Below are 24,854 nucleotides of genomic sequence, written 5' to 3' on the forward strand. Positions count from 1 at the left end.
CACCACAGAAAACTGCTATGTATTGGTTGCAGGCATTTTTGGAAATGGCTTCTGAAGAAGCTGCTGTTACTATGGTCAACCACTATACTCCCGCTACACCTTGTCTCCGCAGTCAGCCTGTTTATATTCAATTTTCCAATCACAAAGAACTTAAGACTGACAATCTACCTAATCAGGCTGTAAGTATAATATTTCCATTTAACAGGATAGAATTGAACAAGTTGTGTACAGGTTTTGGCTAGGATAGAGTTAGTTTTCCCCATAGTAGCTTGTGACGCTTACGTAGTGTCGAGGCCTTTTCTGCTTCTCACACCTGGTGCACTTAAAGGAGTTGGGAGGGGACACAGCTGGGACAGCTGACCCCAATGACCACAGGGATATTCCATACTATATGATGTCATCCTCAGCATATAAAGCTGGGGGAAGAAGAAGGAAGGGGAGACGTTCAGAGTGATGGCGTTTGTCTTCCCAAGTCACCGTTATGCGTGATGGAGCCCTGCTTTCCTGGAGATGGCTGAACACCTGCCTGCCCATGGGAAGTGGTGAATGAATTCCTTGTTTTGTTTTGCTTTGGTTCGCGGCTTTTATTTTACCTATGAAACTGTCTTTACCTCAACCCAGGAGTTTTCTCATTTTTACCTTTCTGATTCTCTCCCCCATCCCGCTGTGGAGGGAGTGAGCAAGCAGCTGTGTGGCACTTAGCTGCCAGCTGGGGTTAAACCACAACACTGGTAGATAGCCTACTTTCCACTACACCAACAGTCAAATTCTGATAGATATTTCTGACAGTTATCTAAGCAGTAACTTCTTTCAGATAGGGACTTCTCGATATCTGTAAAATTACAGTGGAGGAGTTCAAGCTCAAGAACGGCTCATCCTGATGAGCAGGAAATCAAGTGAAAGTGTCAGAAGGACTGCTTGGATGAACAAGGAGGTCCGAACTCAAACATAAAAAAGAGGCATAGAAAAGGTAGAATCATGGACAGGTGACCCAGGAGGAATATAGAGCATTATCTGAACATGCAGGGATGAGGTTAGGAAAGTCAAAGACCACATGGAGTTGGCTCTAGTGAGGAAAGTGAACAGTAACAAGAATGGCTCCTCAAAATGTATTAGCAGCAGAAGGAAGACTTAGGGAATATGTGGACCTGCTGCTTGAATGGGGTGGGAGCCCTAGTGACAAAGGACATGGAAAAGGCTGAAGTACTGGATGCCTTCTCCTCAGTCTTTAGTAGTTAAGACTTACCCTTGGGAATACCAAGCAACTGAGAACAATGGGAAAGTCTTGATGAAGGAAGTAAAGAATCTTGTTAGGGAACATTTAAACAAACTGCATAAACAAAAGTCTGTGGCCCTAATGAGTTGCACTTGGGAGTGCCAAGGGAGCTGGCTAATGCCATTGCAATGTCACTTTTACAATCTTGGAAAGGTCATGGCAATTGGAGGAGTTCCCTGAGGACTAGAAGAAAGGTATTTCTCTCCTATCTTAAAGAAGGACAATAAGAAGATCAGGGAACCACCGGCTGATCAGCCTTACCTCAGTCCCTGAGAAGGTAATGGAGCAACTAATCCTGGAACCCATTTCCAAACATTCAAAGGACAAGAAGGTGGTTGGAAAAAGCCAACACGGATTTTGAACAGGAAGTAATGTCTGACCAATGTGACAGCCTTCGACAGTGAGATGACTGGTTTGGTGGATGACAGGAGAGCAACGGATGTTGTTTATCTTGACTTTGGGAAGACTTTCAACATTGTTTGCCATAGTATCCCAATAGACAAACTGATTAAATACAGTCTAGATAAGTAGACTGTGAAGTGATCTGAAAGGCTAAAATGGTTGTGGCTAGTGGCATGGAGTCCAACTGGGGGCATGATTGATACTGTGTCCAGTACTGCTTCCTCTTCATTAAAGTCCTAGATGATGGGATGGGGAACATCCTCAGCAAGTTTGCTGACAACCCAAAACTAGGAGTATTTGACAGCCCAGATGGTTGTACTGCCATTCAGAGGGAACTTGAAAAGCTGGAGAAATGGACTGACAGGAGGAACCTCATTAAATTCAACAAAGGGAAATGCGTATTCCTACACCTGAGGAGGAGTAACCTCAGTACCATCGTACACTGGGGCCATCCAGCTGGAAAGCAGCTTGGCAGAGAAGGACCTGGGAGTCCTGGCGGACAGCGCACATGCTCTTGTAGCAAAGGCGACCAACAGCCTCCTGGGCTGCAGAAGACAGAACATTGCTGGCAGATTGAGGGAGGTGACCTTCCCCTCTACTCAACACTGATGAGACACATCTGGAATGCTGTGTCCAGTCCTGGGCTCCTCAGTACAGGAGAGACATGGACATAGTGAAGCAAATCCAGCAAAAGGATGGTTAAGGAACTGGAGCATCTGTCATACAAAGAGAGCCAGAGACAAGAGAAGGCTTGGGGGATTCTTACAAATCTTACAAGTCTGCAAACATGTGGTGAGGGCGGAGTAAAGGAGGTGGAGACAGACTCTTTTTAGTGGTGCCCATTGACAGAACAAGAGGCAATGGGCATATATTCAAATACAGAAAATTCCACTTAAACTTAAGGAAAAACATTTTTACTATGAGAGTGGTGAAACATTGGAATGGGTTGCTCTGAGTGGTTGTGGAGTCTCCATTGTCAGATGTGTTAAAAACCTGACTGGAAACAATCCTAAACACTCTACTGTAGATGACCCTGCTATTATATTCTACACCTCTTAAAAATAGTTGCTTACAATATGTTTTGCAAGTACTTTTGCCATTCCTAAGTTTTAACCTTAGGTAATGTCTGTCAATAGCTTCAGAATATGAAGAAAATATCATGGCTTCTCCAGTAAAACTTTTTCCTGATTTTTTTTCCCCCTGTTATTGTGCCCATAGTAGCAGGAATACCACAAAAAACATACACTTTCAATTTCATGTTTGTGTTTTCTCTAAGTTAGTTGCTAATCATGGGTCTGTAGATGCTATCTGAAGAACACATGGAAGAGCAAACCCAGCTGCCACATAATGAACTACTTTCTGCCCAAAAAGCAGCTCTTTTGAAGGTTTTTACTTTATCAGATATGAATGTTACTGTGAGGGATCATGTAACCTGCTTTTGTGTTGTTGACACTGTTCCATGGCCTTGCAAACTCAGGAACAGCAAATCATCATCTTGAAGTTGTTCAAGTCTATTCTTAATAGTGTTATCTTTTTTAACGTTGACTGTCTTTTCTAATAAGAACCCTAGGTCCAATAAAATGGATGTTTTCGCTGGTAAAACATCAGTTTTATGTGTAACTGCATGCCAAACACCAAAATTATTTTCTTCCTTGTATTTTTGCAGTACTAAAAATTGATTTCTTAAGAATATGAATTGAATATTGCAGATTAATTATTTAAATGATTAATGATTTAAATGATTAATGATTTAAATCCTAATGTCTAAACAAGGAAATACTCTATGCACAACAAGATCAATGTATACAAACTGTCATATTGCAGTTGAAATCCATGTGGATTTTTGGATTCCTGGATGAATTGACCTCCCATTTTGATACATAAATTAGATAATGTGATGTGTGTATCATGATTTTGTTTTCTGTAAGAATGTTGCAAGTAGTGATTGGGGCAAAAATCAGTGCTCATTTTTAATTTGTGCTGACACAAAAGTCACTGAAATCTTGCAAGTTTGTCAATCTGCTATTTGTCACTTTCCTCATCAAAGATTGATGGATTGGTTTGTTATCTGCAAAATACATAAATACATAAACAAATACATAAAATAACAAGATTTATTTTTTTAAGATGTGGTATATGTAAAAGCCTCAGGAAAACTATATTCATATTTGCAAATAAGTATCTGTTTCTTAGAGTATTTTCAACTCAGTGCATGACACTTGCTCTCTCCTTCTATAAAAACATTGTCTACTTTTATTTATTTATTTATTTATTTATTTATTTATTTATTTATTATCCCACTAATGACCTTTTAAAGTTTTACTTACATTTTAGACACCCTAGCAGAGCAGCTGAACACTACTTTACTGATGTAGTGTCTAGGCTTAGGCCTGAAGGACAGATTATTTTGCAGGGTTACATGTTTCTGAAACTGGGTAACATCTTTATCTTGTGTGATGTTTAGTCCATCTTCCAAGAACATAGTGTTACTGAGACATGACTTCAAGTCCTAACACTACATTTGGAAAGGAACATCTCTCCATGGTGCTCTCAGAGGTAGTCTGAAGACCTTCTTGAGGAAAGCCTATCAAAAACAAGTGTAGAGACTCCCAAAGTCCCAGTGAGGCAGTCTGAGGAGTGAGATTTAAAGGTGTTTTTTGTGATTGATAGGTTGGCTCAGAAAAAAGAGCAGCATATGCACCTTTAAGTTTATCCCCAGCAAAACTTAGTTCCTGAAGAGAATGAAATCCTAATAAAGCAGAAGAAATAGTTTTTGCTATACTGTCTGGTTGTTAGTCTATTACAATATTGTCATCATACTAATTTGCTGGAAAATCTCTAGAATTATGAAAGCTTACTGAATCAAGGCAAAATTGTGTCTACATGGCATTGCAAACTACTAACAGCTTAACTAAAAAAAAGAAAGTAATAATTCTGCGAAAGTGTGATCTGCCTCCTTTTAAGGGAGGGGGAAGGAAGAGGTATGATTTACATATTAAGGTAGGATTTGAATTGATAATCAGGTATAGGGAATATGTTTTTTTAAAGTTGCATTTTTAAATGCATTTTACACACTTTTCTTTGTAAGAGAACTTTTTTAAAGATATGAATAATTTGTATGTGTGTGAATTAATTGTGGTCTCTTCTGTGTCATGATTTCAGAAAGCCCAAGCTGCATTGCAAGCTGTGAATGCTACGCAGTCTGGAAACCTGGCAATTACAAGTGGTCTTGCTCCTGAAGGTGGGATCCTTCCAGGTCAAAGTTCTGTTCTTCGAATCATTGTTGAAAATATTTTCTACCCTGTCACTTTAGAAGTGCTGTATCAGGTAATGAGGATTGCTTTAAAAAAAATAATACTACTTAAAATCTGTTCCAATGTTGCCATTGTAAATCCAAAACTTTGATTATATTTTGTAAGTTATAACTGCTTGTCAAGAAACTAACCATTTTTAGCACAATTCACCTTAAAATATTTATTATAAGAAACAGAGTATTCATTGTTATCTTTGCAGAAACAAAATTGACATATACAGTGGGTTTTAAGTTTAAAACCAAACAGGAATACATTGAATTTAATTATCTTAAAAAAAAGGTCTATTTGGTCTTGTGGATGAACATGGAAAAGCATATGTTCAGAAGCTGTATTTAGGCCTTTCTTAAGGGGAAGTGCTTTATGAACAGGAAATCAATGGCTAATTTTAAATTGCTGTGAAAAAGGTTTCTGTTCTGTCTTCTACCACAAAATAATGACTGCAGCATTAAAACCTTATTTCTGAGAGATTCAAAAACTGGGCACAAAGGGTTAGGAGAGTGTGTCTTGTATCCATGACTCTAGGCCTAATAAGCTGGCAGGAGATGTTTGTCCTTATCTCTGGACTTTCTTTCCATTCCAGGCTGACTTTTCCTCTTCCACTGTGAATTTGGACTTAGTTTTTCTGCACTTGCATGATAGCTATACTTTTCTCCTCATTCTTTGTGGCTTTGCTTTTGTATAGACACCTTCATGTAGTGCACACTCTCATTTTGAGTGTATATATATTTAATTTCAACCTTTTATAATTTTTCTGCAATGCTTGCATTTGCAATAAATCAAATACCATTCCACTGTAAATCAGAGGGGTAGGTCCCAAACTAGGTCTTTGTCTTGCTTCTTTTCTTCTTTGTCTTCTAGTTTGGACAGCGGGTCTGCATAATTAATTTGTAGGCACATCAACTAATTAAGATATACCCGCAGAATTTGAAGTACACAATATAAAGGTGGATACCTTGAAAGGCAGTTTGCAGTTCCCATCTCAACTGATTTGTGAAAGTCCATTTCTCAAACCTCAACTTAGATTATCCACAATTTCTCTGCAGACATTGGACAAATGCCTCTTTGGGCTGGCCTTCCGTGCTCTTAGTTGAACAGTCATTGCTAAATCTTTAAGAAAATTTTATCCTTCTTCCCCATCTTTCGTAGCCTCTTTTTATTTTTTTTTTTACCTGAAACAAAATTCTGAGATCACTCAAATTCTGTTCATCTGTCACAAAAGAAATAACTTTCAGAAATTTATATGAAGCATTAAAATGCTAGTTTTTAGTGTGCATGAATTATTCATTGTTTCTGAAAGTCCATGTTTTTTCCTTCTCAGATTTTCTCTAAATTTGGATCTGTCTTGAAGATTATCACCTTCACTAGGAACAATCAATTCCAAGCTTTGCTCCAGTATGCTGATCCAATGAGTGCATATTATGCCAAAATGGTAAGTGTAGTGTATACAGCTTGATTTTGTTCTGTTTTATTTTGTTTTCCCCAGATAAACAGGAAACATCAGGGATAGCTTGATCATTAAATTTATGATTTCTCATCATTCTAACACTCTTGTTGCACATGAATAACTTTGACATCCCTCATTAGTTAAGAGGATAATACTCTATCATCAACTGCAAGCATAAATGTATAGCACACACCCCAAGACCTGCATGAGTGTACCAAAACAAAAATCGGAGTTGTCAGTAGTGATGAGTGATGGTAACTGTAGTTGACCAAAAAGTCTTTGCCTTTCAAATGAAATGGAATATTTTCAGTGAGGTCCAATATTAAGAGTAGTATAGTTAAATGCCTAGAGATTAGGTGAATGTTACATGTTTTACTTGTTTGAATTTCAGTGACAAATTTACAGGAATCAATGTTTGCACCTTACACTTCTCAATTTCAAACCAGCTGTACCCTGATTTTTAATTTACTGATTCTCAGTAATGAAGAAAAGCTCACTTACTTTAGGTACATTTGGTACATTGGCTGGCTGCCAGACACCCACCAAGCTGCTCTCACTCCCCTTCCTCAGCAGGACAGGAAGAGAAAATAAGGTGGAAAAGCTCATGGGTTGAGATAAGGACAGGGAGATTGCTCACCATCACAGGCATAAAAGCCTCAATGTAGGGAAGGTTGATTTAATTTATTGCCAGTTAAAAATAGAGTAGGATATTGAGGAACACAAACAAAACTAAAAGCACCTTCCCCACACCCTTATTCCTTCTTCCCAGGCTCAACTTCACTCCCGACCCTTCTACCTCATCCCCTCAAGTGGTGCAGGGGGATGGGGAATGAGGCTTGTGGTCAGTCCATAACACTTTGTCTCTGCTGCTCCTTCCTCCTCACATTGTTCCCCTCCTTCAGCATGGGTCCTCCCCACAGGATACAGTCCTTCACAAACTACTCCAACATGGGTTCTTCCCATGGCTGCAGGTGGATATCTGCTCCACTGTGGACCTCCATGGGCTGCAGGGGGACAGCCTGCCTCACCATGGTCTTCTCCAGGGCAATCTCTGCTCTGGCACCTGGAGCACCTCCTCCCCCTCCTTCTGCACTGACCTTGGTGTCTGCAGAGTTGTTCCTCTCACATCTTCTCACTCCTCTCTTGCCCAGCATTTGCACAGTGTTTTTTACCCTTTCGTAAACATGTTATCGCAGAGGCGCCAACAGTGTTGCTGGCTGGCTCCACTTTGGGCAGCCGTGGATCTGTTTTGGAGCCAACTGGAACTCACTCTGTCCAGCATGGGGAAACCCTTGGTCTCTTTCCACAGAGGGGCAGCAGCCCCCAACTACCAAAACGTTCCCACATACATGCATGTGTTGGATTTGTGTGGCAAGGTTTTGGTAGTGGGGGGGCTACAGGGGTGGCTTCTGTGAGAAGCTGCCAGAATCTTCCCCTGTGTCTGATAGAGCCAATGCCAGCCGGCTACAAGACAGACCCGCCGCTGGCCAAGGCCAAGCCAATCAGCGCCTCTGTGATAACATATTTAAGAAGGAAAAAAGCAGTTAGAGAGCTTTTGCAGCCGCAGAGAGGAGTGAGAAGATGTAAGAAACTCTGCAGGCACCAAGGTCAGTGCAGAAGGAGGGGCAGGAGGTGCTCCAGGCACCGGAGCAGAGATTCCCCTGCAGCCCCTGGAGAAGACCATGGTGAGGCAGGCTGTCCTCCTGCAGCCCATGGAGGAAGGATGAGGGGGTGTAGAGATTCCACCTGCAGCCCATGGAGGACCCCACGCCAGAGCAGGTGGAGGCACCTGAAGGAGGCTGTGGCCCATCAGAAGCCCACACTGGAGCAAGCTCCTGGCAGGACCTGTGGCCCCATGGAGAGAGGAGCCCACGCCAGAGCAGGTTTGCTGGCAGGACTTGTGACCCCGTGGGGGACCCACGCTGGAGAAGTTCATGAAGGACTGTATCCTGTGAGAGGGACCCCATGTTGGAGCAGGAGAACGATGAGAGGAGTCCTTCCCCTGAGGATGAAGAAGTGGCAGAAACAACGTGTGACCACCTGATTGTAACCCCCATTCCTCAAGGTTGAAGCCAGGAGTGAAGTTGAGCCCGGGAAGCAGGGAGGGGTGGGGGGAGGTGTTTTAAGATTTGATTTTATTTCTCATTCCTCTACTCTGTATTCCCACTCTAAGTTCAGTCTGTTTTGCTCGTGACAATAATTAGTGAGTGATCTCCCCCGTCCATATCTCGACCCACAAGCTTTTCGTTGTACCTTTTCTCCCCTGTCTAGTGAATGAGGGCAGTGATAGAGCGGCTCTGGTGGGCACCTGGCCCCAGCCAGGGTCAACCCACCACAACACTTTTTTTTTTTTTTTCAAAACAACTTTTAGAATTAGTTTCCTTATAATAGCTAAATATTTGAATTTCTAGAAAATATTGTTAATTTCTTCAGTGAGGGAGTAGTTGATCATCAAATATTAAAAGCTGAGACCTCAAAGACTTCCAGATTTTTGCAGCAGGGACAGCAGTGTTACAAATCATCATGTCATAATACTTGAACTGTGAAGTAAAAAATAAAAACAGAAGATAAAATACTTCACGTACTTGAAACTAAGCCTCAGACACTTTGTATTTCTTTTTAACCTATGTGGTCACCTCAATGTTATTAAATAAATAAAATCAATTTGAAAGTTCCTACAGAAGTTATATAGAACAATAGATTCTGCTAAGTATTAAGTAGTATTTACCATTACTTTTTTCAAAAAATTAATGGAAATTTTGCCCTACTGTTGTTATTGAAGTTGACTTTATTTTCAGCTTCAAAATTAAAGGCACAGAACATTTATTGCTACTTGCACTTTAGTCCAGCAAGTAAATTTACTATGTGTTTTAGACATTAAGTACGTAGTAGAAATTAGTACATGTAGATGAGATTACAGCCTGTTTGTTAGCAATAGCATCTTTATTTAAAGAACAGTATTAATAATCAATGGTACCTTACTAAAGATTTCACAGAAATTATCATTTCAGTCCAGGTTATATTAAATAATTATAACAAACCAGTATCTTTTGAGTGGTTTTTTTCCCCTTCATCCATCATGATTCTTGTATGACTGGTACAGGCAGAAAATACTACTTTGGTGATCTTTCTAAGCATAGCGGCTCTTAAAAAGATGGATTTTATAGAATCATTTAGGTTGGAAAAGATCCTTAAGATCATCAAGTCCAACCGTTAACCTAGCACTGCCAAGTCCAGCACTAAACCATGTCCCTAAGCACCACATCTACGTGTGTTTTAAACACCTCCAGGGATGGCGACTTAACCACTTCCCTGGGCAGCCTGGTCCAATGCTTGATAACCCTTTCAGTGAAGAATTTTTTCCTAATATCCAATCTAAACCTCCCCTGATGCAACTTGTGGCTGTTTCCTCTTGTTCTACCGCTTTTTACTTGGGAGAAGAGACCAACCCCCACCTGGCAATAGCCTCCTTTCAGGTAGTTGTAGGGAGCGATCAGGTCTACCCTCAGACTCCTCTTCTCCAGGCTAAACAACCTCAATTCCCTCAGCTGCTCCTCACAGGAATTGTGCTCTAGACCCTTCACCAGTTTATGTGAGGGACAGTTCCGTATAATAAAAATCTTCAAAACAGTATCGCTACTAGCATCTGATACTGTGCATTGATTGGGAGACAAGTAGGATTAGAAGCACAGTTAGAAAGACAAGTCATGCTTAAAGCTATGTTTTGTCCACTGGCACAAGATGACATAATACTTACGAATTAGTGAACTACACTAGTACCTACACAGGATGTTTAGGTAATGGTAGTGGCAGTACAATTGCCTACTTGGTGTTTAAAAGCAGTACCCTAAAAACAGAAGATGAATTTCTGTTTGGATACAATTGCAGGGTGAAAATAAAATAAACTTACAGTGTTGGTGCCACACTATGTTTTCTCTCTGAAAATATAATTATTTTTCTTCAGGGTCTGGATGGCCAAAGTATCTACACTGCATGCTGCACTCTGCGTATTGATTTCTCCAAGTTAAGTAACCTTAAGGTGAAGTACAACAATGACAAAAGTAGAGATTTCACTCGCCTTGACCTTCCTTCTGGTGATGGCCAGCCATCTCTGGAGCCGTCCATAGCTACTCCATTTGGTAAGAAACCTTCACTTCTAATGATGAATACACAGTAAGATTATTATGCTTTTTATGTTGCATTTATGCTCTGGCTGCATAACAGGTTCACAGAAGGGTACATTTTGCGGACATTTCAGTTAGTTAGGTCCAGTAAAGTTTGTACGGAAAGGAGAAAGTCCTACTCAAGATAAATGAGTATCTGAAACTATAACATGAGGAATGCTCTTGGGCAAATTCAAAGTGTTGTCAAAATGCTATATTTGTAAAATGTGGTGAAATTATATCATTGGTACAGGTAGTATAATAAATGTTGCATGTCAGAATGGTCAATGACAGTCATCCAAATTGACACTGGTTGCCTAAAGTTGCTTGCAAGTAGGTGTTTTAAGGGTGTTAGCTTTTATTGTTGATATTTTAGGATAACTGCCTGCTGTAACAAACAAAACCATAAGAAACTTCGAAATACTACACTTATTTATGTATATTTTGTAGTCACCTTCTAAAAAATAAAATTTTAGAAATTTTCTTGAATTTTAGGAGTCACTTCCATGGCATAGAGGACACAGTGTCTGCTTGAAATCACACTGGAAAAGCCTTGGCATAAATAGGTCAGGCATGCTCTTTTAATCAACTTTGGAAATAATGCAAATAATCAAACAGATTAATCTGGTGACCTGATAGAAGTGCTCACAATGCAATTTGAACAATTATAGCTATTTTTCTTTAATGACAACTATCAGCAATAGATAAGAACTGTCTCAGCTGTTGAATAAGTATCTGTGTACTGTCCAGTTGGTTACAACAGTAGCAAGGGCTGGGGAAAAATTCCCTTTTTTCCTTTAGTTTTCTGTGATAGCTCGGGTATATACTGGGTTTGGTTTGGGGGTTTTTTGGACAGTTGGCTTTGTTAGCTTAGGTTAGTGTAGGGAAGTGAGTTGCATTCACTACTTCCTTGATTGTTTTTGTTGGTCCCCTTAATGGCAGGCATTGGATCCTTATGTAATGTACAAGCATCTTTATAATTTTTTTGAGGATTTGCTGTACAGCATCATGGAAATGTGCTGCTATAGATCTGATTAATTATACTTACACAATTTGAAATGTCAGTGAAAGGGGAAAGTACAATTAGAGTAGATTAAGGACAAACTTGCTTGTAGGGCAGAGATACATTGTATGCATGCTTTTGGAGGATAACACATCAACGCTTCTCTGTTTCCTTCCCCCTCACTCTTCCAAGCTTGTCATTGCTAGCATTCTCGTTTTCAGTCTGAACATTTACAATAATAGTAACAACAGCAGAGTTGCTGGTGTAAAGAGAAGTCTGATGTCTGTATCAAAATCTGTTTGTAGTGCAGTCACAGTGAAGCAGCTGCACAGATATTTTTCATTAAAAAAAAAAAATATATAGCTGTACACTGGGAGAAACATGCATCTAGCCTTTCTGTCAGTGGTAAAAACATGCATATGTTGTAATAGGCATGTTGTGATAGTCCTCAGTTGTATGACATGATGAAAAGATGATGGGAGTCATGTCAGCACTTACATTTCCTATGTTATTACTACTGGACGTGGGTTTTTTGATGGAGAATTACAAGATGAAGCAGGTAGCTATCAGAATAGTACATCCATTTTTTCTGTAAACTTGAAGTTGTCTTAATAGCAAAACTGAACTGCTCTCAAAACTTGTTTTTTCTCTTTTCTTCTTTTCTTCTTTTTTTGTTTTGGTTTTGTTTGTTTGTTTGTTTTTGGTGGAAAATATACTGCACTATAAACAAGCAGATTTTGCAAATGTTTTGCATTTAAAGAGTTCTCTCACCCAGTGAGCACAAGCTGAGATATAAGAATTAGCTTGCTTTGAAAGCTAGCTGCTAGCCATGAAGCAAATAATTTTACACATTAAAAAAATTGCAAAAGAAGAATTCCAGATCTTTCTGCATTAGCTGTTTGACAATTTTTACATGCCTGATTTTGGTATCAGTGTGCAACATGCAGGTCTCATTTGGCAGAATAAAAGTGCTTTATCTGTTTCTTCATTAATGTTTCCATTACGATTCTTGGATTGTGAATAAGTGATTAATACCTATATTGCCAGAACTTGTCAGTATAATGCACCAGCCTGTGTATTTGAAGAACAAAATTACTTGCTTTGGTGTGATAAATGTATTCAGTTGTTTGTATGAAAGACACTTTGTTGCCACAGATAAGAGGATGTGTAATGTGATGCAGTATTCATGAATACTTGATCTGTGGTGTCTGTTTCATTTGTTATTTTTGTAATTCATAACGGATACTTCTTCTGGTATTGTATCATCCCTGTCAATAAGCATCTGTTAGTGAATGTAGCTATTTTAGTCAATGATGGAGGTTTGAGTAGTAAAACAGACATATTGTCAGGCTTGCAGGATGTATTTGCTGATTATACATATATACATATATATCCTGTTTAAAAAAATCTAGTGTGCTAACGTATGAAAGAATCCACAACTCAAGCTTGTGTCTAACTGCCTCTTAGAACACCAGTTCGTGTGCTGCCCTGGGTAGTGTTTAACTCCACATATTAATGTGAAAATCACTGAGCTGTCTTCGAGGCTGGGACTCTCCATATGTTGATATTCCAAATCTGTTTAATGCCTGTGATTGCCAGGAGAACCATAAAAAAAATTGGTTATTTATGACGTAATACAAGCTGGGAAAGTACATCTCCTTAAAAAGCAAAATATGTATACTTTATGCATCTCGATAGTTAGTAAAATTCAGAACCTCAGATTCATTGTAGTTGTTTGTATTATTTAGCCCATATTGGTTTTAGAAATATCTAGGAAATAGCTGTATCTAGTCATTGCAAAATGTCTTTGAGTGTTTTTACTTCCAAAAAAAATCTAGAATGCATTTCCATTGTGTGAATAAAAACTGCTGAACATTGCACCACAGGTATCTTAACTTTTATGGATACTAATCTATGCTGGGCTTTCCTGTTCAAACTTGTCTAAATTATGTTTTGTCCTGACTTCATTTTAGAGAGTGACATTGAGGCTAATCAGAATATTTGCTTTCAAAAGTGGCTGAAAATTGTCCTGTAAAACATAGAATCTTGGATTTCAATGAGAGTTTTTAACCCAAACATTTTATAAAAGATGTAAGCATGGACTGAAGTCAGAATAGCAACACTGGAAGCCAATTCTCATTGCTGAAGTCTCTTCTGTTTTCTAGATATTTTAAAATCTGTTTTAATTAGATGTGTCTGCTCTTTCTAGGCACCCCAAATATCATCTTCCCATCATATGCAGGAGCTCCTGGGTTTGCCCCAGCCATTGGGTTTCCGCAAGGTGCTGGTAAGTTTCTATTTTCTAAAAATGTGGTGTTTGCTTTTGGGGCTGATGATCTCTCTGAATACCACCTGTGTTCACAGCAAATTGTTTTCAAATATAGCAGTCAGAACACAATGTTAATTTGAGTCATTCTGATTCTCTTTCTCATATTATTCAGTAAAATTACTTTCTGTAATAAAAAACATATGGTGATGTAGTTTATCATTTAGTAAGTGAAGAAATTAAATGCCATGATAAAGATTACTTGCAAGAGAAGAAACTCTAAGCATCTGTTTTTCTAAGAATCGTAAGACTTTGGTGATATTCAAATCTAAAACAAGGAGTCTCATCTTTCCTGGCTATAAATTTAGAAATAAATAGTCTTCTAGACTTAGCAATCTTTTCCTTTCTCGCACAGGATAAACTTCTGTGCTAAATTATTTTCTTCTTTCTTGGGCTGCAATTTAAGTCCTCTTTTGTTTGGGTCTGTTGGTGTAGCTGAATATTGCTTCATCTCTGGAGGGGTGGTGCTTCCTGCGTTGTTTGACAGATACTAGGAATAACTAAATTCCTTAAAAGCATTTTTTTAATTGAATATTGATGTTTTTTCCAAACGTAACCTGCCTTTGTCTTGTAACATGTCTTTTCCACTTTGAGATGTGAAGTGATGCCATTGATATCCTTCCAGGTTTTCCGGTTCCATCTGTTTCTCATGCAGTCACCACACCTGGAGCATCTGGACAGATGACTATTCCTAATGTTACTAGTGTTTCAGGAAATTCGGTTCTACTAGTCAGCAACCTCAACCCTGAAGTAAGTTTGATTGGTGGAACTGATGTGAGTACCAACTTGTACCAACTGCCAGAACCCTTCTGGCAAATTGACATTAGCTGAAGAAATAAGAGAGGAAATGTCTATGTTGATAATATAAAAAACAGGACAGCTCTATTTTTGTTTGAGATAGTTTGCAATATTGATGAGATTGAAAAACTCCAGTCAACAGTGAAAAGCTTCCTAACACAATTTACTTTAGGAAACCTACGTTAGCAGTGTAGCTAGTAATTAGAAAAAAGTCTATGGTCAGACACGAGAAATATTTGAGGAGGTAAACAACATATATTATGACTAAATGTACTGGTATCTCTGTTAATATGATTCCTCTGTGTGCTACTTTATCATTAGAGATGCCAAAGAATTCTTCATTTGTTATGAACTTGACAAGTTAGAAAACCAGGAGGGAGGAGAATAGGAGATAAAAGCATACCAAATCAAGTACCTTTCAAAACATTGATAGGATCTTTCCTGTTTTGCAACTTTTCCCAAATTGGAGAGGAAGAACACAGGCACACTTTGCTATTGACATCACTGTAAATCCATTTTTAAAAGTTAATAAATACACATGTTCAGTTTTCATAGTGCCACACAGATTTTTTTTCCTATGTTGGTAGTAAAATTGCCAAGGACAACCTGGATACTTATTTTTATAGTGGATACGACATAGACGGTTCTATAGGCTTACTCCTGTAACTCAAATATTAGACATTGATCTGTGTTTAGTTAAAAGCAAAGTATGTCTCTTAAAAGAACCCATAAAAATCAAGCTTTACCAAGGCCATGACTTAAAGCACAATTCTACTTGACTGTTGATAAGCAATTCTACTATAACAATGTAAAATTCTTGTTTGTTTTACACGCTCATTAGATTTACTTAATCATAAAATGGATAAAATTAGGAGTTGTTGGCAAAATGGAAGTTATCTTCATATTACATTTAAAAATCTATTGACTAGTTCCTTTGATCTTTAAGTAATTTTTGTACTAACAGCTGAATTTCACAGTAAGCATCAGAAGAAACAGCTTCAGATTAGGACTATAAGACAAGTAATTTTTTTCTTTGATTTGTCAATATATCTCAGTTAGTTTCTGATGATTGCTGTGGATGTGCTTTCTGCAGCTGATTATTCAAGATGATTGAGTCTTAAAAGAGTATGGTTTTTAAGAATAAGCCTATGTGAAGCACAGGTCAAAGCTATTTTTTAGGATATTGCTGCTTTACTCAATCCTAATCATATCAAAGAATTTGTCATGTAGAACTTTGTGCTGCAATGCATAATACAGCATAAATGTATCAAATAATGCTCAACTTCTTAAAAGGTAAAACCCAAGAATGTAGAATAACATTAATTGTTGGAAATATAAATTATTGTAAATACGTTTCTTGGCAACTGTGTAACACTTGTTCTTCAGTAGTGGTTGTCTGAGCCCTGTCACTTCTTCATCTGTGTATAGAAAAACTGGTTGACCTTATTTCAATTTATATTTCTACCACGTTGCAAGGTTTCAGTGTCCCTTTGAACATTCCCTCATGAGTTTTAAATTAGCTGGGATTGTCTTCCAAAAAACATTTTTTAGTAGAAACATTGCAGTCTCATTTGCTTAAGAAATGTCTTTAAATAAACTCTATGCTGAATTAAAATATTGGGGTTAGAAGGATAAACTCTAGAAGTATTTAAATGTCACATTGATAATAATTGTTCCTTATCACTCAATGCTGATGATGAAAGGATATGGGCTTACACTTAGCCTGTAGTATCTTGTTTTTAAATAATTTAGGCATGTTTGGTACACATTTCAAATGTTGTGAGTTGAGAAGGAATAGGGCTAGAGAGTGTGAGTAGTGCTTCTGATACCCAGGTATTTTTAGTACTGATTACTGGCAAAACCTTTGCCTCAGTTGAATAAAATCTGGCTGTAAATGTCATGGTCACAGACATAGGGACAAAACTGAAGACAAAGCAAACACATTTTGAAGCAACTGGTTTTAGTTTTGTAGGTGTTGCCTGCTGTTCAGAAAATACAAACAAGTTCTTGAATGCTCTATTCTATTTCTAGTTTAGCAAATGGCTTTCGTTTTTCAGGGAATGAACTGATAGCTTGGAAAAAGTAAGTTCAAATAATTAAGCCACTTAATATATTAATAACTTCTTCAGCATGACAGACTGAGTCTTGAGGGATGAAAATGCATGAGCTGAAGTGTTAGCTTGTTTAAATATTTTATATGCGCATAGCAAATATATATTAACAAGAATGCTATACGCTGTAGTTACTGCAGGGAATGGCTTTTGGAGAGACAGGTTTATGTATTAGTGTGCAGTATTTCTTCCATTCTTTTTATTTACCTTGCAGTTATAGAATAGATTTCTTTATTTGCATGGCTTTAAAAATAATATACTCATTTTATCTTTTAAACAGGCTATCACACCACATGGACTTTTCATCCTGTTTGGTAAGATATGTCAAATATACCTTGAGAAACTACAGGGCTAGCATTCTTTTTATTTATCTGACACATGCTGGTTAGTGCAAGCTCCATTGTTCTGTCCTTGTCCAGAAAACACACAAGAGAATGTGCTGGATTTAAAATGACAATAATTTGAGTCAGTAGTTGTCAGCCACAGGTACCAAAAAGGCAAAATGATTACAGTGTCAAAAGAATTTCAGTGTGTGGTCCAATTTGTTTACTACAAAGAATGGGAAAGTAAGACAAAAAAACAAAGATTGCATCAGAGGAAACGGAGTGCAGAATTGGCATGAACTTTAGTTGCAGAGGACAATGTTTGTTGGCATAGTAATATTTTAATATGCCTCGTTAAGAGGACTTTAACACTATTGCACTATTTAAAAGCTGAACATAAACATGCTTTTTCTTTTGAGTAAGATCCTGGGGTTCCCCACCCCCCCCCCCCCCCCCCCCTTTCTGAGCCTCAGAAAATAATACACTAACTTTAAAGCTCTCCTTCATACTAATATTCTAACCGACCTGTTTAATGAGGTGATTATTCTTTGTAACACTAATGTTATTCAAAAGAAACAAACTTGCCCTTGTGCTGTTTGTAGTATGGTCTGGACAAATTTCCTTTCTGGATTTCCACAGGTGTGTATGGTGACGTGCATCGTGTGAAGATCATGTATAAGAAAAAAGAAAACGCTTTGGTTCAGATGGCAGATGCAACCCAGGCTCAATTAGGTACTGATTTTTAAGGCAGAGTTATGCATGAGTGTGATATAGGTGAGGAATTTTCCACCTGTCAGTGACAAGCATAAACAAATTAAATCCATCATTGTGATGCTTTACTATGTACAAACTTTTCCTTGTATATGTTGATAATGATCTGTTTGCTTTCATGTAAATAAATTATATTCCTATTGTGGCTTAAAAAAATAATCCTGTGCATCTCACTCTAGTAAATGTTAGAATTAAAACATCATACAATTTTCCTGTAATTTATCTTACACCTAGCTATTTAAGAATAATCAACTGCTCTTTATTGAAATGCTGTTTTGCATTTTTGTTGCATTTAGACTGGAGGCTATATTACATCTTTATACATTTTTTAAATATAATGTTAGGACATCTGGTAGAAATGGAAGTTGCAGTTTAAATTTAGAATGTGAAATCTGACACTAAATAGAACACAATATTAGTATTCAAAGAATCCTTTTTTCTTCCCTTACCTTCATTCCTGTTCAAATTATATTTCCACTGGTTAGCTATGAGCCACTTGAATGGACAGAAGATTTATGGAAAGGTCCTCCGTGCTACTCTTTCAAAACATCAGGTAGTTCAACTTCCTCGTGAGGGACAAGAGGACCAAGGTCTGACAAAGGACTATAGCAATAGCCCTTTACATCGCTTTAAGAAGCCTGGCTCTAGGAATTTCCAAAATATCTTTCCTCCATCTGCCACCCTGCATCTCTCCAACATCCCGTGAGTATCTACATGTGTGATCTTCTCGGAAAGATGATGTGTTTTAGGTTATGTTCCTAAGTTACAAAGTCTGACATAAACTTTAAATTTCCTTGGCCTTTTACAGTTTCCTGAGAATATGCATCATTCTGCTGTGTAATAAATGATGAGTGAATACTTTAACTGTTATTTTTTTATTGTTAGCAAAGAGGATAACTGATTGAAGACTCTTCTTTATGAATTTTAATACAGTTTACATTTTCTTGAGAATATGCTTTTGTTTTTTCACATATTAAGTCCAGTGTTATAAATTTTTGCAAAGATTAAAAACATGATTTTTGAGGTAATGTACTGGAGTTAAATTACATCAATTTAATCATTGGCTTCGTTATTTAAGGCAGATACAGTTTTTAATAATTTTAACACTTTTTAAAGAATAGTTTCTACAGAATTCAGACCTCTTACATAGAGGGGAAGTTGCTTTAAAAAAGTATTAAGAAGCATGTTCTTTAAAACCGAAACAACCTTTTTTCCTATCTAGAATGTTGTCAACAACATGTGGAGTGACAGCCAAACACAAGTTTTTACAGGCTTCTTTTGTTCAGCAGCTGTGCAAGGAGGAAAAAGGGAAAACTGGAATTTTGTCCAAATAAGAAAAGATAAGAAAAGAAAAAAGACACTTAGAAAATGGCTTTTTGAGTGAAATACAAAACTTTCAAAATTGAAAATATGTGAAGCACACTAGCAGTAATGACAAGATGAAAGGTATTTCTGAAGATAAGTTAAGATCTTAAGTGTTTTTATGCAATCTGAATTTAACTGGGGGAGGAATGGGGAAGGCTAAAAAGAAGTAGAGTGTACCTGAAATATGTTTGTAGCACACTGTGGTGCTAAATCTTGTTGTCAAGGCCAAGATGTTTGGGCTAAATTGTTGACATGGCTTGAACTGTTGGAGATAGCTTTTGCTGTTCAAATTTAATTTAGAAGCCAGAACTGAGATTTTGATACTATTACAGAACTCTGTGCTCTTTTACAAGTTGAGGGGGCTTTGTTTTGGTTTTGTTTGTTTTTAAATAGGCCTTCTGTTACTGTTGATGATCTGAAGAAACTTTTTGCAAATACTGGATCTACTGTGAAAGCCTTCAGGTTCTTCCAGTAAGTTCTCTTGTAAAAATGCTGAGCAAGCTTTCATCCTGGAAAATGGCTAATTGCTTTTTCTGGAAATTCCATGTGTGTATAACTGTAGGCAAAATTCCACGTACGTATATCTATAGGGAAAAGCTGTACAGCTATGACAATTTTAATAATTCTAATCTTAAAATTTGAAATGGAATAATATGTTAGCTTAATAAAATGAAAAATATTCAGCCTTTTGAGAAATTCCACATGTGTTCAAAGTAAGATAAAGTTTAAGGAAAGTAAATACTCACTTCTTTAAAAAGAAATACAAGCTGTGTATACGTAAAATGTAATGTAAAAGATGACAATGAATCTCCTCTAACATTCATTAGGGTTGCTTGGCAGCATTATTTTAGCATGATCATACCTGCTAGAATAATCCCATATATATGGACAATACAAGTGTTTCTTAGAGGTCTTCAAGCCTTATTTCAATCCTATTTTTTGAAGTGCAGTGTAATGGAAGAATGGCATGGCTGTAGACCGTTGATCTGCAAAATTTGTATAGTTTTGTTATGTCCTCATTTTAGCAGGTGCATGACTAGTTCTGATTCTTTCACTGGACAAGTGTTCAGTGTGTGTGATGTGGCTGAAAAAATACTTGTGTCACTTTTTTGTGTTGGCTACTGCAATGAAAATTTGGTTATGATTAATAATGATTTTTATTGTACTTCAGGAAAGATTGCAAAATGGCTCTTATCCAGCTGAGCTCTGTGGAAGAAGCAGTTCACGCTCTCATTGAGCTTCACAATCATGACCTTGGAGAAAACCATCACCTCCGAGTTTCCTTCTCAAAATCTACAATCTGACTTTTCTGTGAACTTTCCTATTAAGGCTACATCATACTTTTAGTAAAATCTTCAAGTAGACACTGAAACAGTTGTGACCGGCTCTGTGTCTTAAAAGAAAAAGCTCATTCATTTACAAAGAATTCAGTGCTGATGTTTTCTGATTTTTAGCTTGCAGTATGTGATCAAAGTTTATCATTCATCCATAGAAGGATTCTTCTGTAAAATTGCTTTAGCAACACTATTTATTATTAAATTTCCTACTTATATTTTGGGAACATCCTTCTAGCTTTTGTTTGAAATCAACCTTATAAAACATTTCTAAAATGCTTTTACAATATAACAAACAAAAAGTATTTCTAACAAAATGGTAAATCTACTCTACACAGGTTAAACACTAATTTGAATGGGAAATAAAGCTTGGGTTTCTTGAAGAAAAGCAAGCATTGACTGTGATGGTCATCTAAATAGTATTTATGTTACCAGGGTGTGTGTTCATACTTTGGCAAATTTTTACAAATAACTTCTTTTAAAAACAAAAAGTTTGTGCTGTTCATATTGGCTAAATTATTAGAGAAAAGACAGTGCCTTCTCACTGTGGACTAAAAATGTATTTGACAAGTTTCTTCAAGATGTGGTATCAGACATTTAGCTTGACTTAATCATGGAATGGAAGTTTGATATCTTATTTTTACGATGAAGTGATGTTGTGTAATAGTACATTGGAGAAAATAAGACAAGAAAATAGTCCTGATTTAAAAAAAAATCTTACCTTTCTTTAAAGAATAAAGTGTTTACAATCACATGGAAAATATTCATGTCTATGATGGTTTGATGAATTTTTAAGAAGTTATTTTTGTTAAGATCATCTTTGGAGGAAGAAAAATTAAATCTCAAGAGTGTTTTGTACCACTGTAATGTCTAATACTTAAATTACTGTTACTTATTATGTGCCTTACTATGTGCTTATGATAGAATAACTTGGAGTTTTATCTGAAGTATCTTGAAAAATATTTTGTGGGTTTTGTGAAAATTCTTTCCTTGGTCTTTTTGGAAATATTTTCCTTGATACTTCAAAATATTTTTTTCATTAAGTAGTGCTTTGAATTCTAGTCTTTTCTGCTTTGGTATAAAGACTGGGTAGAGGTGGGAATGAGGTTTAACTCATTGCATAATTGTGTAGGGATTATTCGAATTTCCTGCTTGCAGTTGTCTGGTACCAGTACTTGGCTGAAAAAAAAAAACTCACACACAGAAAAATGTACTAAAAAAAAAAAAGAGAAAGAAAGACCAAACAGCAAACTTACTCCTGTTTCTGCACTTCATCTAGCTTTTTGAGAGGCATTGGCTGTATCAAAATATTCTCTTTTGAGTTTCTGCATTTTCTCTCAATATTAAATTTCCAGTAATAAAGAGCTAACATTCTTTCCTTTGCAAGTATGAAAAAATGTTCAATACTTAATGTCCATTTATCTTTGATGCAGTTAGTTCTTGTGTTGAAAGTACATATGAACTGTAGTGACTTCTGATTGTATTTTACAAAGTTAAATTTAATTTTAGGAGATATTTTTTTCTAGTATTTACTTAACCACCCTATAAAGATGTATTCCTCTCAAACATAGCATTTATTTACTTTGAACTACTGCAGAATTTGCTTCTGCTATAGTGTGTTGCCACATACTCATTTTGTTTTTTCATTAATTTGCATGAATTGTATGACTTTTTTCTATCTTTCTAGAAAAATGAGTATGTTTCTACCATGACCTGAGTAAGCTTTTTCAAATTTTCTCTCTGAATTAATTTTGCAAAATCAGCTTGCCTTCTTTTACTGTATGTAAATTAATTAGAAGTGCAGCAGCCAATCATAGTGAGGATGGTGCCAGATCTCTGTACTGCAACAAAAGTGTGCTATTTGACAGTAGACAAAATGCTGACTAAACATGTAGGTAGCTATGATAAGTGCTGTACAACACAAATAAATAAATATTCAGAATGTACTATTTACTGAAAAGTTAAATTGGCTTAGGAATAATAGACACTTTGGGATGTGAGATAGTCTTTCCATTTTCCCCTTTCTGAAACAGCTAATTCAGTTTGGTGAAGTTTGAAGCCAAGTATTTTATTTTTTAATTCATGAAAATAAGATCATCTAGTCTAACCCCTCAGATTAGGGCCAACTTTGAGCAGTTGCTCAGAGAATTATCTGGTTAAGTTTTCAGTATTTCCAGAATGGAGATTTCACAAATTATCTGTGCTTCTCACTGTTCCAATGTTTGACTGCCCCCATTGCGAATTTTTTTTCCTAATATGTACTTAGGCTTTAAACTAACTGCATCCTATGTCTATTGCCTTTTGTCCTGTTAGCTGTGCAACTCCCAAGAAGATCCATCTTCTCTATTATCATGGCCTTAAATTGTTAAAGATAGATTCATAATTTCTGTAATATAGGTTCTTAATTTCTGCCTAAATCTTTTGTGAAGTATCTGGTAATGTGCATAATGTTACCCAGAACCTGCACTCTAAGAGTTATATCCTTACTACAGGTACTGGGAATGGTCCATGGTAGAGTTTCTCTGCCTATGTATATGACAAGTCCACAAATCAGCTCTGGGTTACCTCCAGGTCTGGATTTTTTTGGTGGATGTGTGCTTGGTTCAAAATGTAGTGAGGCCTTTTTAGCAACCCAGGAATAGCTTAGTGCCTTTTCAAATGACCTGTGGTTTGTTGCATAATGGTAAAACTTTTGCTTCTTTGATTTTCTTCAAATGGCTTTGAATATCAGAACAAATTTCTGAAACTTTGATTCATAATTTGACTTGGTTGCCTTGTCTGCTGGTCCTGTCAGTTGCACATTTTTTGTGCACTGATAGATTGGGGTCCTTTTTATGCCTAAGATATTCCACATATCTAAGCAGATTTGCCTATATATGACATTGTCTGATTACAGATGGCAAACCTGTGTTTGTATGCCAAGGAAACTCTTCGCCTTTGTTGATAAAAGTGCTGGAGTGTAATTCTGCATGATCAAATATCTTGCCCTCCTCCAATTCAGTAGGAGAGTGATGAGTTCTCTTTTTATAAGGGATGTGTACCTATTAATTGTCATTGTATACTGTTAAGATGTACTGCTGTTTTTCAAGTGAGAGGTCAGCTGCTTACAAAATGTGTTGGTTTGCCTTTACTTTTTGCCCTGATATATTGTTAACTAGAGCAGAACTACCAGGCTTAGTGTTGTTACCATTGCGCTGAAAGGACACTGGTGAGATTATGCAGAATTTTTTCTTTAAATTAACTTTATCTTCTAACTGTCTTCTGAAGATTTGTTTGCAGTATACAAGACTTTTTGTCTGCTCTTTTCAAAGCAAATCCTAATAGTTAGGAATTATGAACTATTTCAAAAAGGAATGAAAAATTTCTGAGGTATTTAACTTCAGGGTTTTACTGCGGAGTGAAAAGGGGACAAATAAAATTGTACCAAAGTTTATGTGCCTTCAGTAGTTTTAGATGTAGATTTTTTTTTCATATCTATTGCTGTCTTAAGTATAATAAATACTTTTTATCCCTTGGAAATTGTGTATTTATATTGTTAAAAATGAATGTTGTCCACTGAAACAGAAGTAGTGACTTACAGCTGTTTCAATACAGATTTAATTATCCCTCTGCCTTTACCATTGCAGCTTTTTTGTTTTGTATTGCAGTATGCAGGGATTGAAGCATAACCTACATATTTCCAACTTTGAATAGTAGTAACATGTTGTGCTTGGAGCAGTCCCAAAGAAATGAAGGTCGTTGATAGATGAAGAAAGCTTTTACCTTAGCAGACTGATGTCATCATTGTAAGCAGTTTTTCAGTTCTTGGAAACTGTGCATTATTAATGAGTGGGAAGCTACCAGCTACTTAGTTCATTTTAAGCACTTTCCAATTATTTTTAAGTATGTTATCCACTTTCTGCAAAAGCTCACACCGGAACTGCAGCAGCACAAGACAAAGGTTGCTGACCAAGCAGATTCTTGCATCAGAATGCCACCCCACTCTCTGACCAAAGACTGATTGTTCTGGCTTACTGAGAAATTTTGTGGAAAACCTGTGTTATCTCTCATGCCCCTTTCTGATGGGAAGACCCAATGCACAGTGGTCTTTACTTGAAACTGCTACTGGTGGATGAAACACAGTGGAAGATGAGATCATGGTGTGAGCCAAATGGTGTGAGATAAGACAACAGGTTAATGGACTAGTTTTTAGTACCATGTCAAGACACACAAAGCATAGCTAAG

The 24,854-nt window shown here is 37.0% G+C and overlaps 1 protein-coding gene across 2 annotated transcripts in view; it reads left to right on the forward strand.

The window, feature by feature from the left end:
* The window catches only part of PTBP3 (polypyrimidine tract binding protein 3), a 50,606-nt gene extending 28,739 nt beyond the window's left edge, over positions 1–21,867 (forward strand). The window contains exons 7-17 of one of the 2 annotated variants that reach the window (XM_075740297.1): positions 33–179; positions 4,841–5,005; positions 6,311–6,421; positions 10,401–10,575; positions 13,812–13,889; positions 14,554–14,678; positions 17,118–17,151; positions 17,800–17,892; positions 18,417–18,633; positions 19,690–19,767; positions 20,468–21,867. In XM_075740297.1, the coding sequence (XP_075596412.1) occupies positions 33–179; positions 4,841–5,005; positions 6,311–6,421; positions 10,401–10,575; positions 13,812–13,889; positions 14,554–14,678; positions 17,118–17,151; positions 17,800–17,892; positions 18,417–18,633; positions 19,690–19,767; positions 20,468–20,600 (1,356 nt within the window). In that variant the 3' untranslated portion in view covers positions 20,601–21,867. The remainder of the gene's footprint in view (positions 1–32; positions 180–4,840; positions 5,006–6,310; positions 6,422–10,400; positions 10,576–13,811; positions 13,890–14,553; positions 14,679–17,117; positions 17,152–17,799; positions 17,893–18,416; positions 18,634–19,689; positions 19,768–20,467) is intronic. The other variant, XM_075740299.1, reaches the window with a different exon arrangement.
* Positions 21,868–24,854: the final 2,987 nt, after the last annotated feature.

Source organism: Balearica regulorum, chromosome Z (assembly GCF_011004875.1).
Source record: "Balearica regulorum gibbericeps isolate bBalReg1 chromosome Z, bBalReg1.pri, whole genome shotgun sequence".
Lineage (NCBI taxonomy): Eukaryota > Metazoa > Chordata > Aves > Gruiformes > Gruidae > Balearica > Balearica regulorum.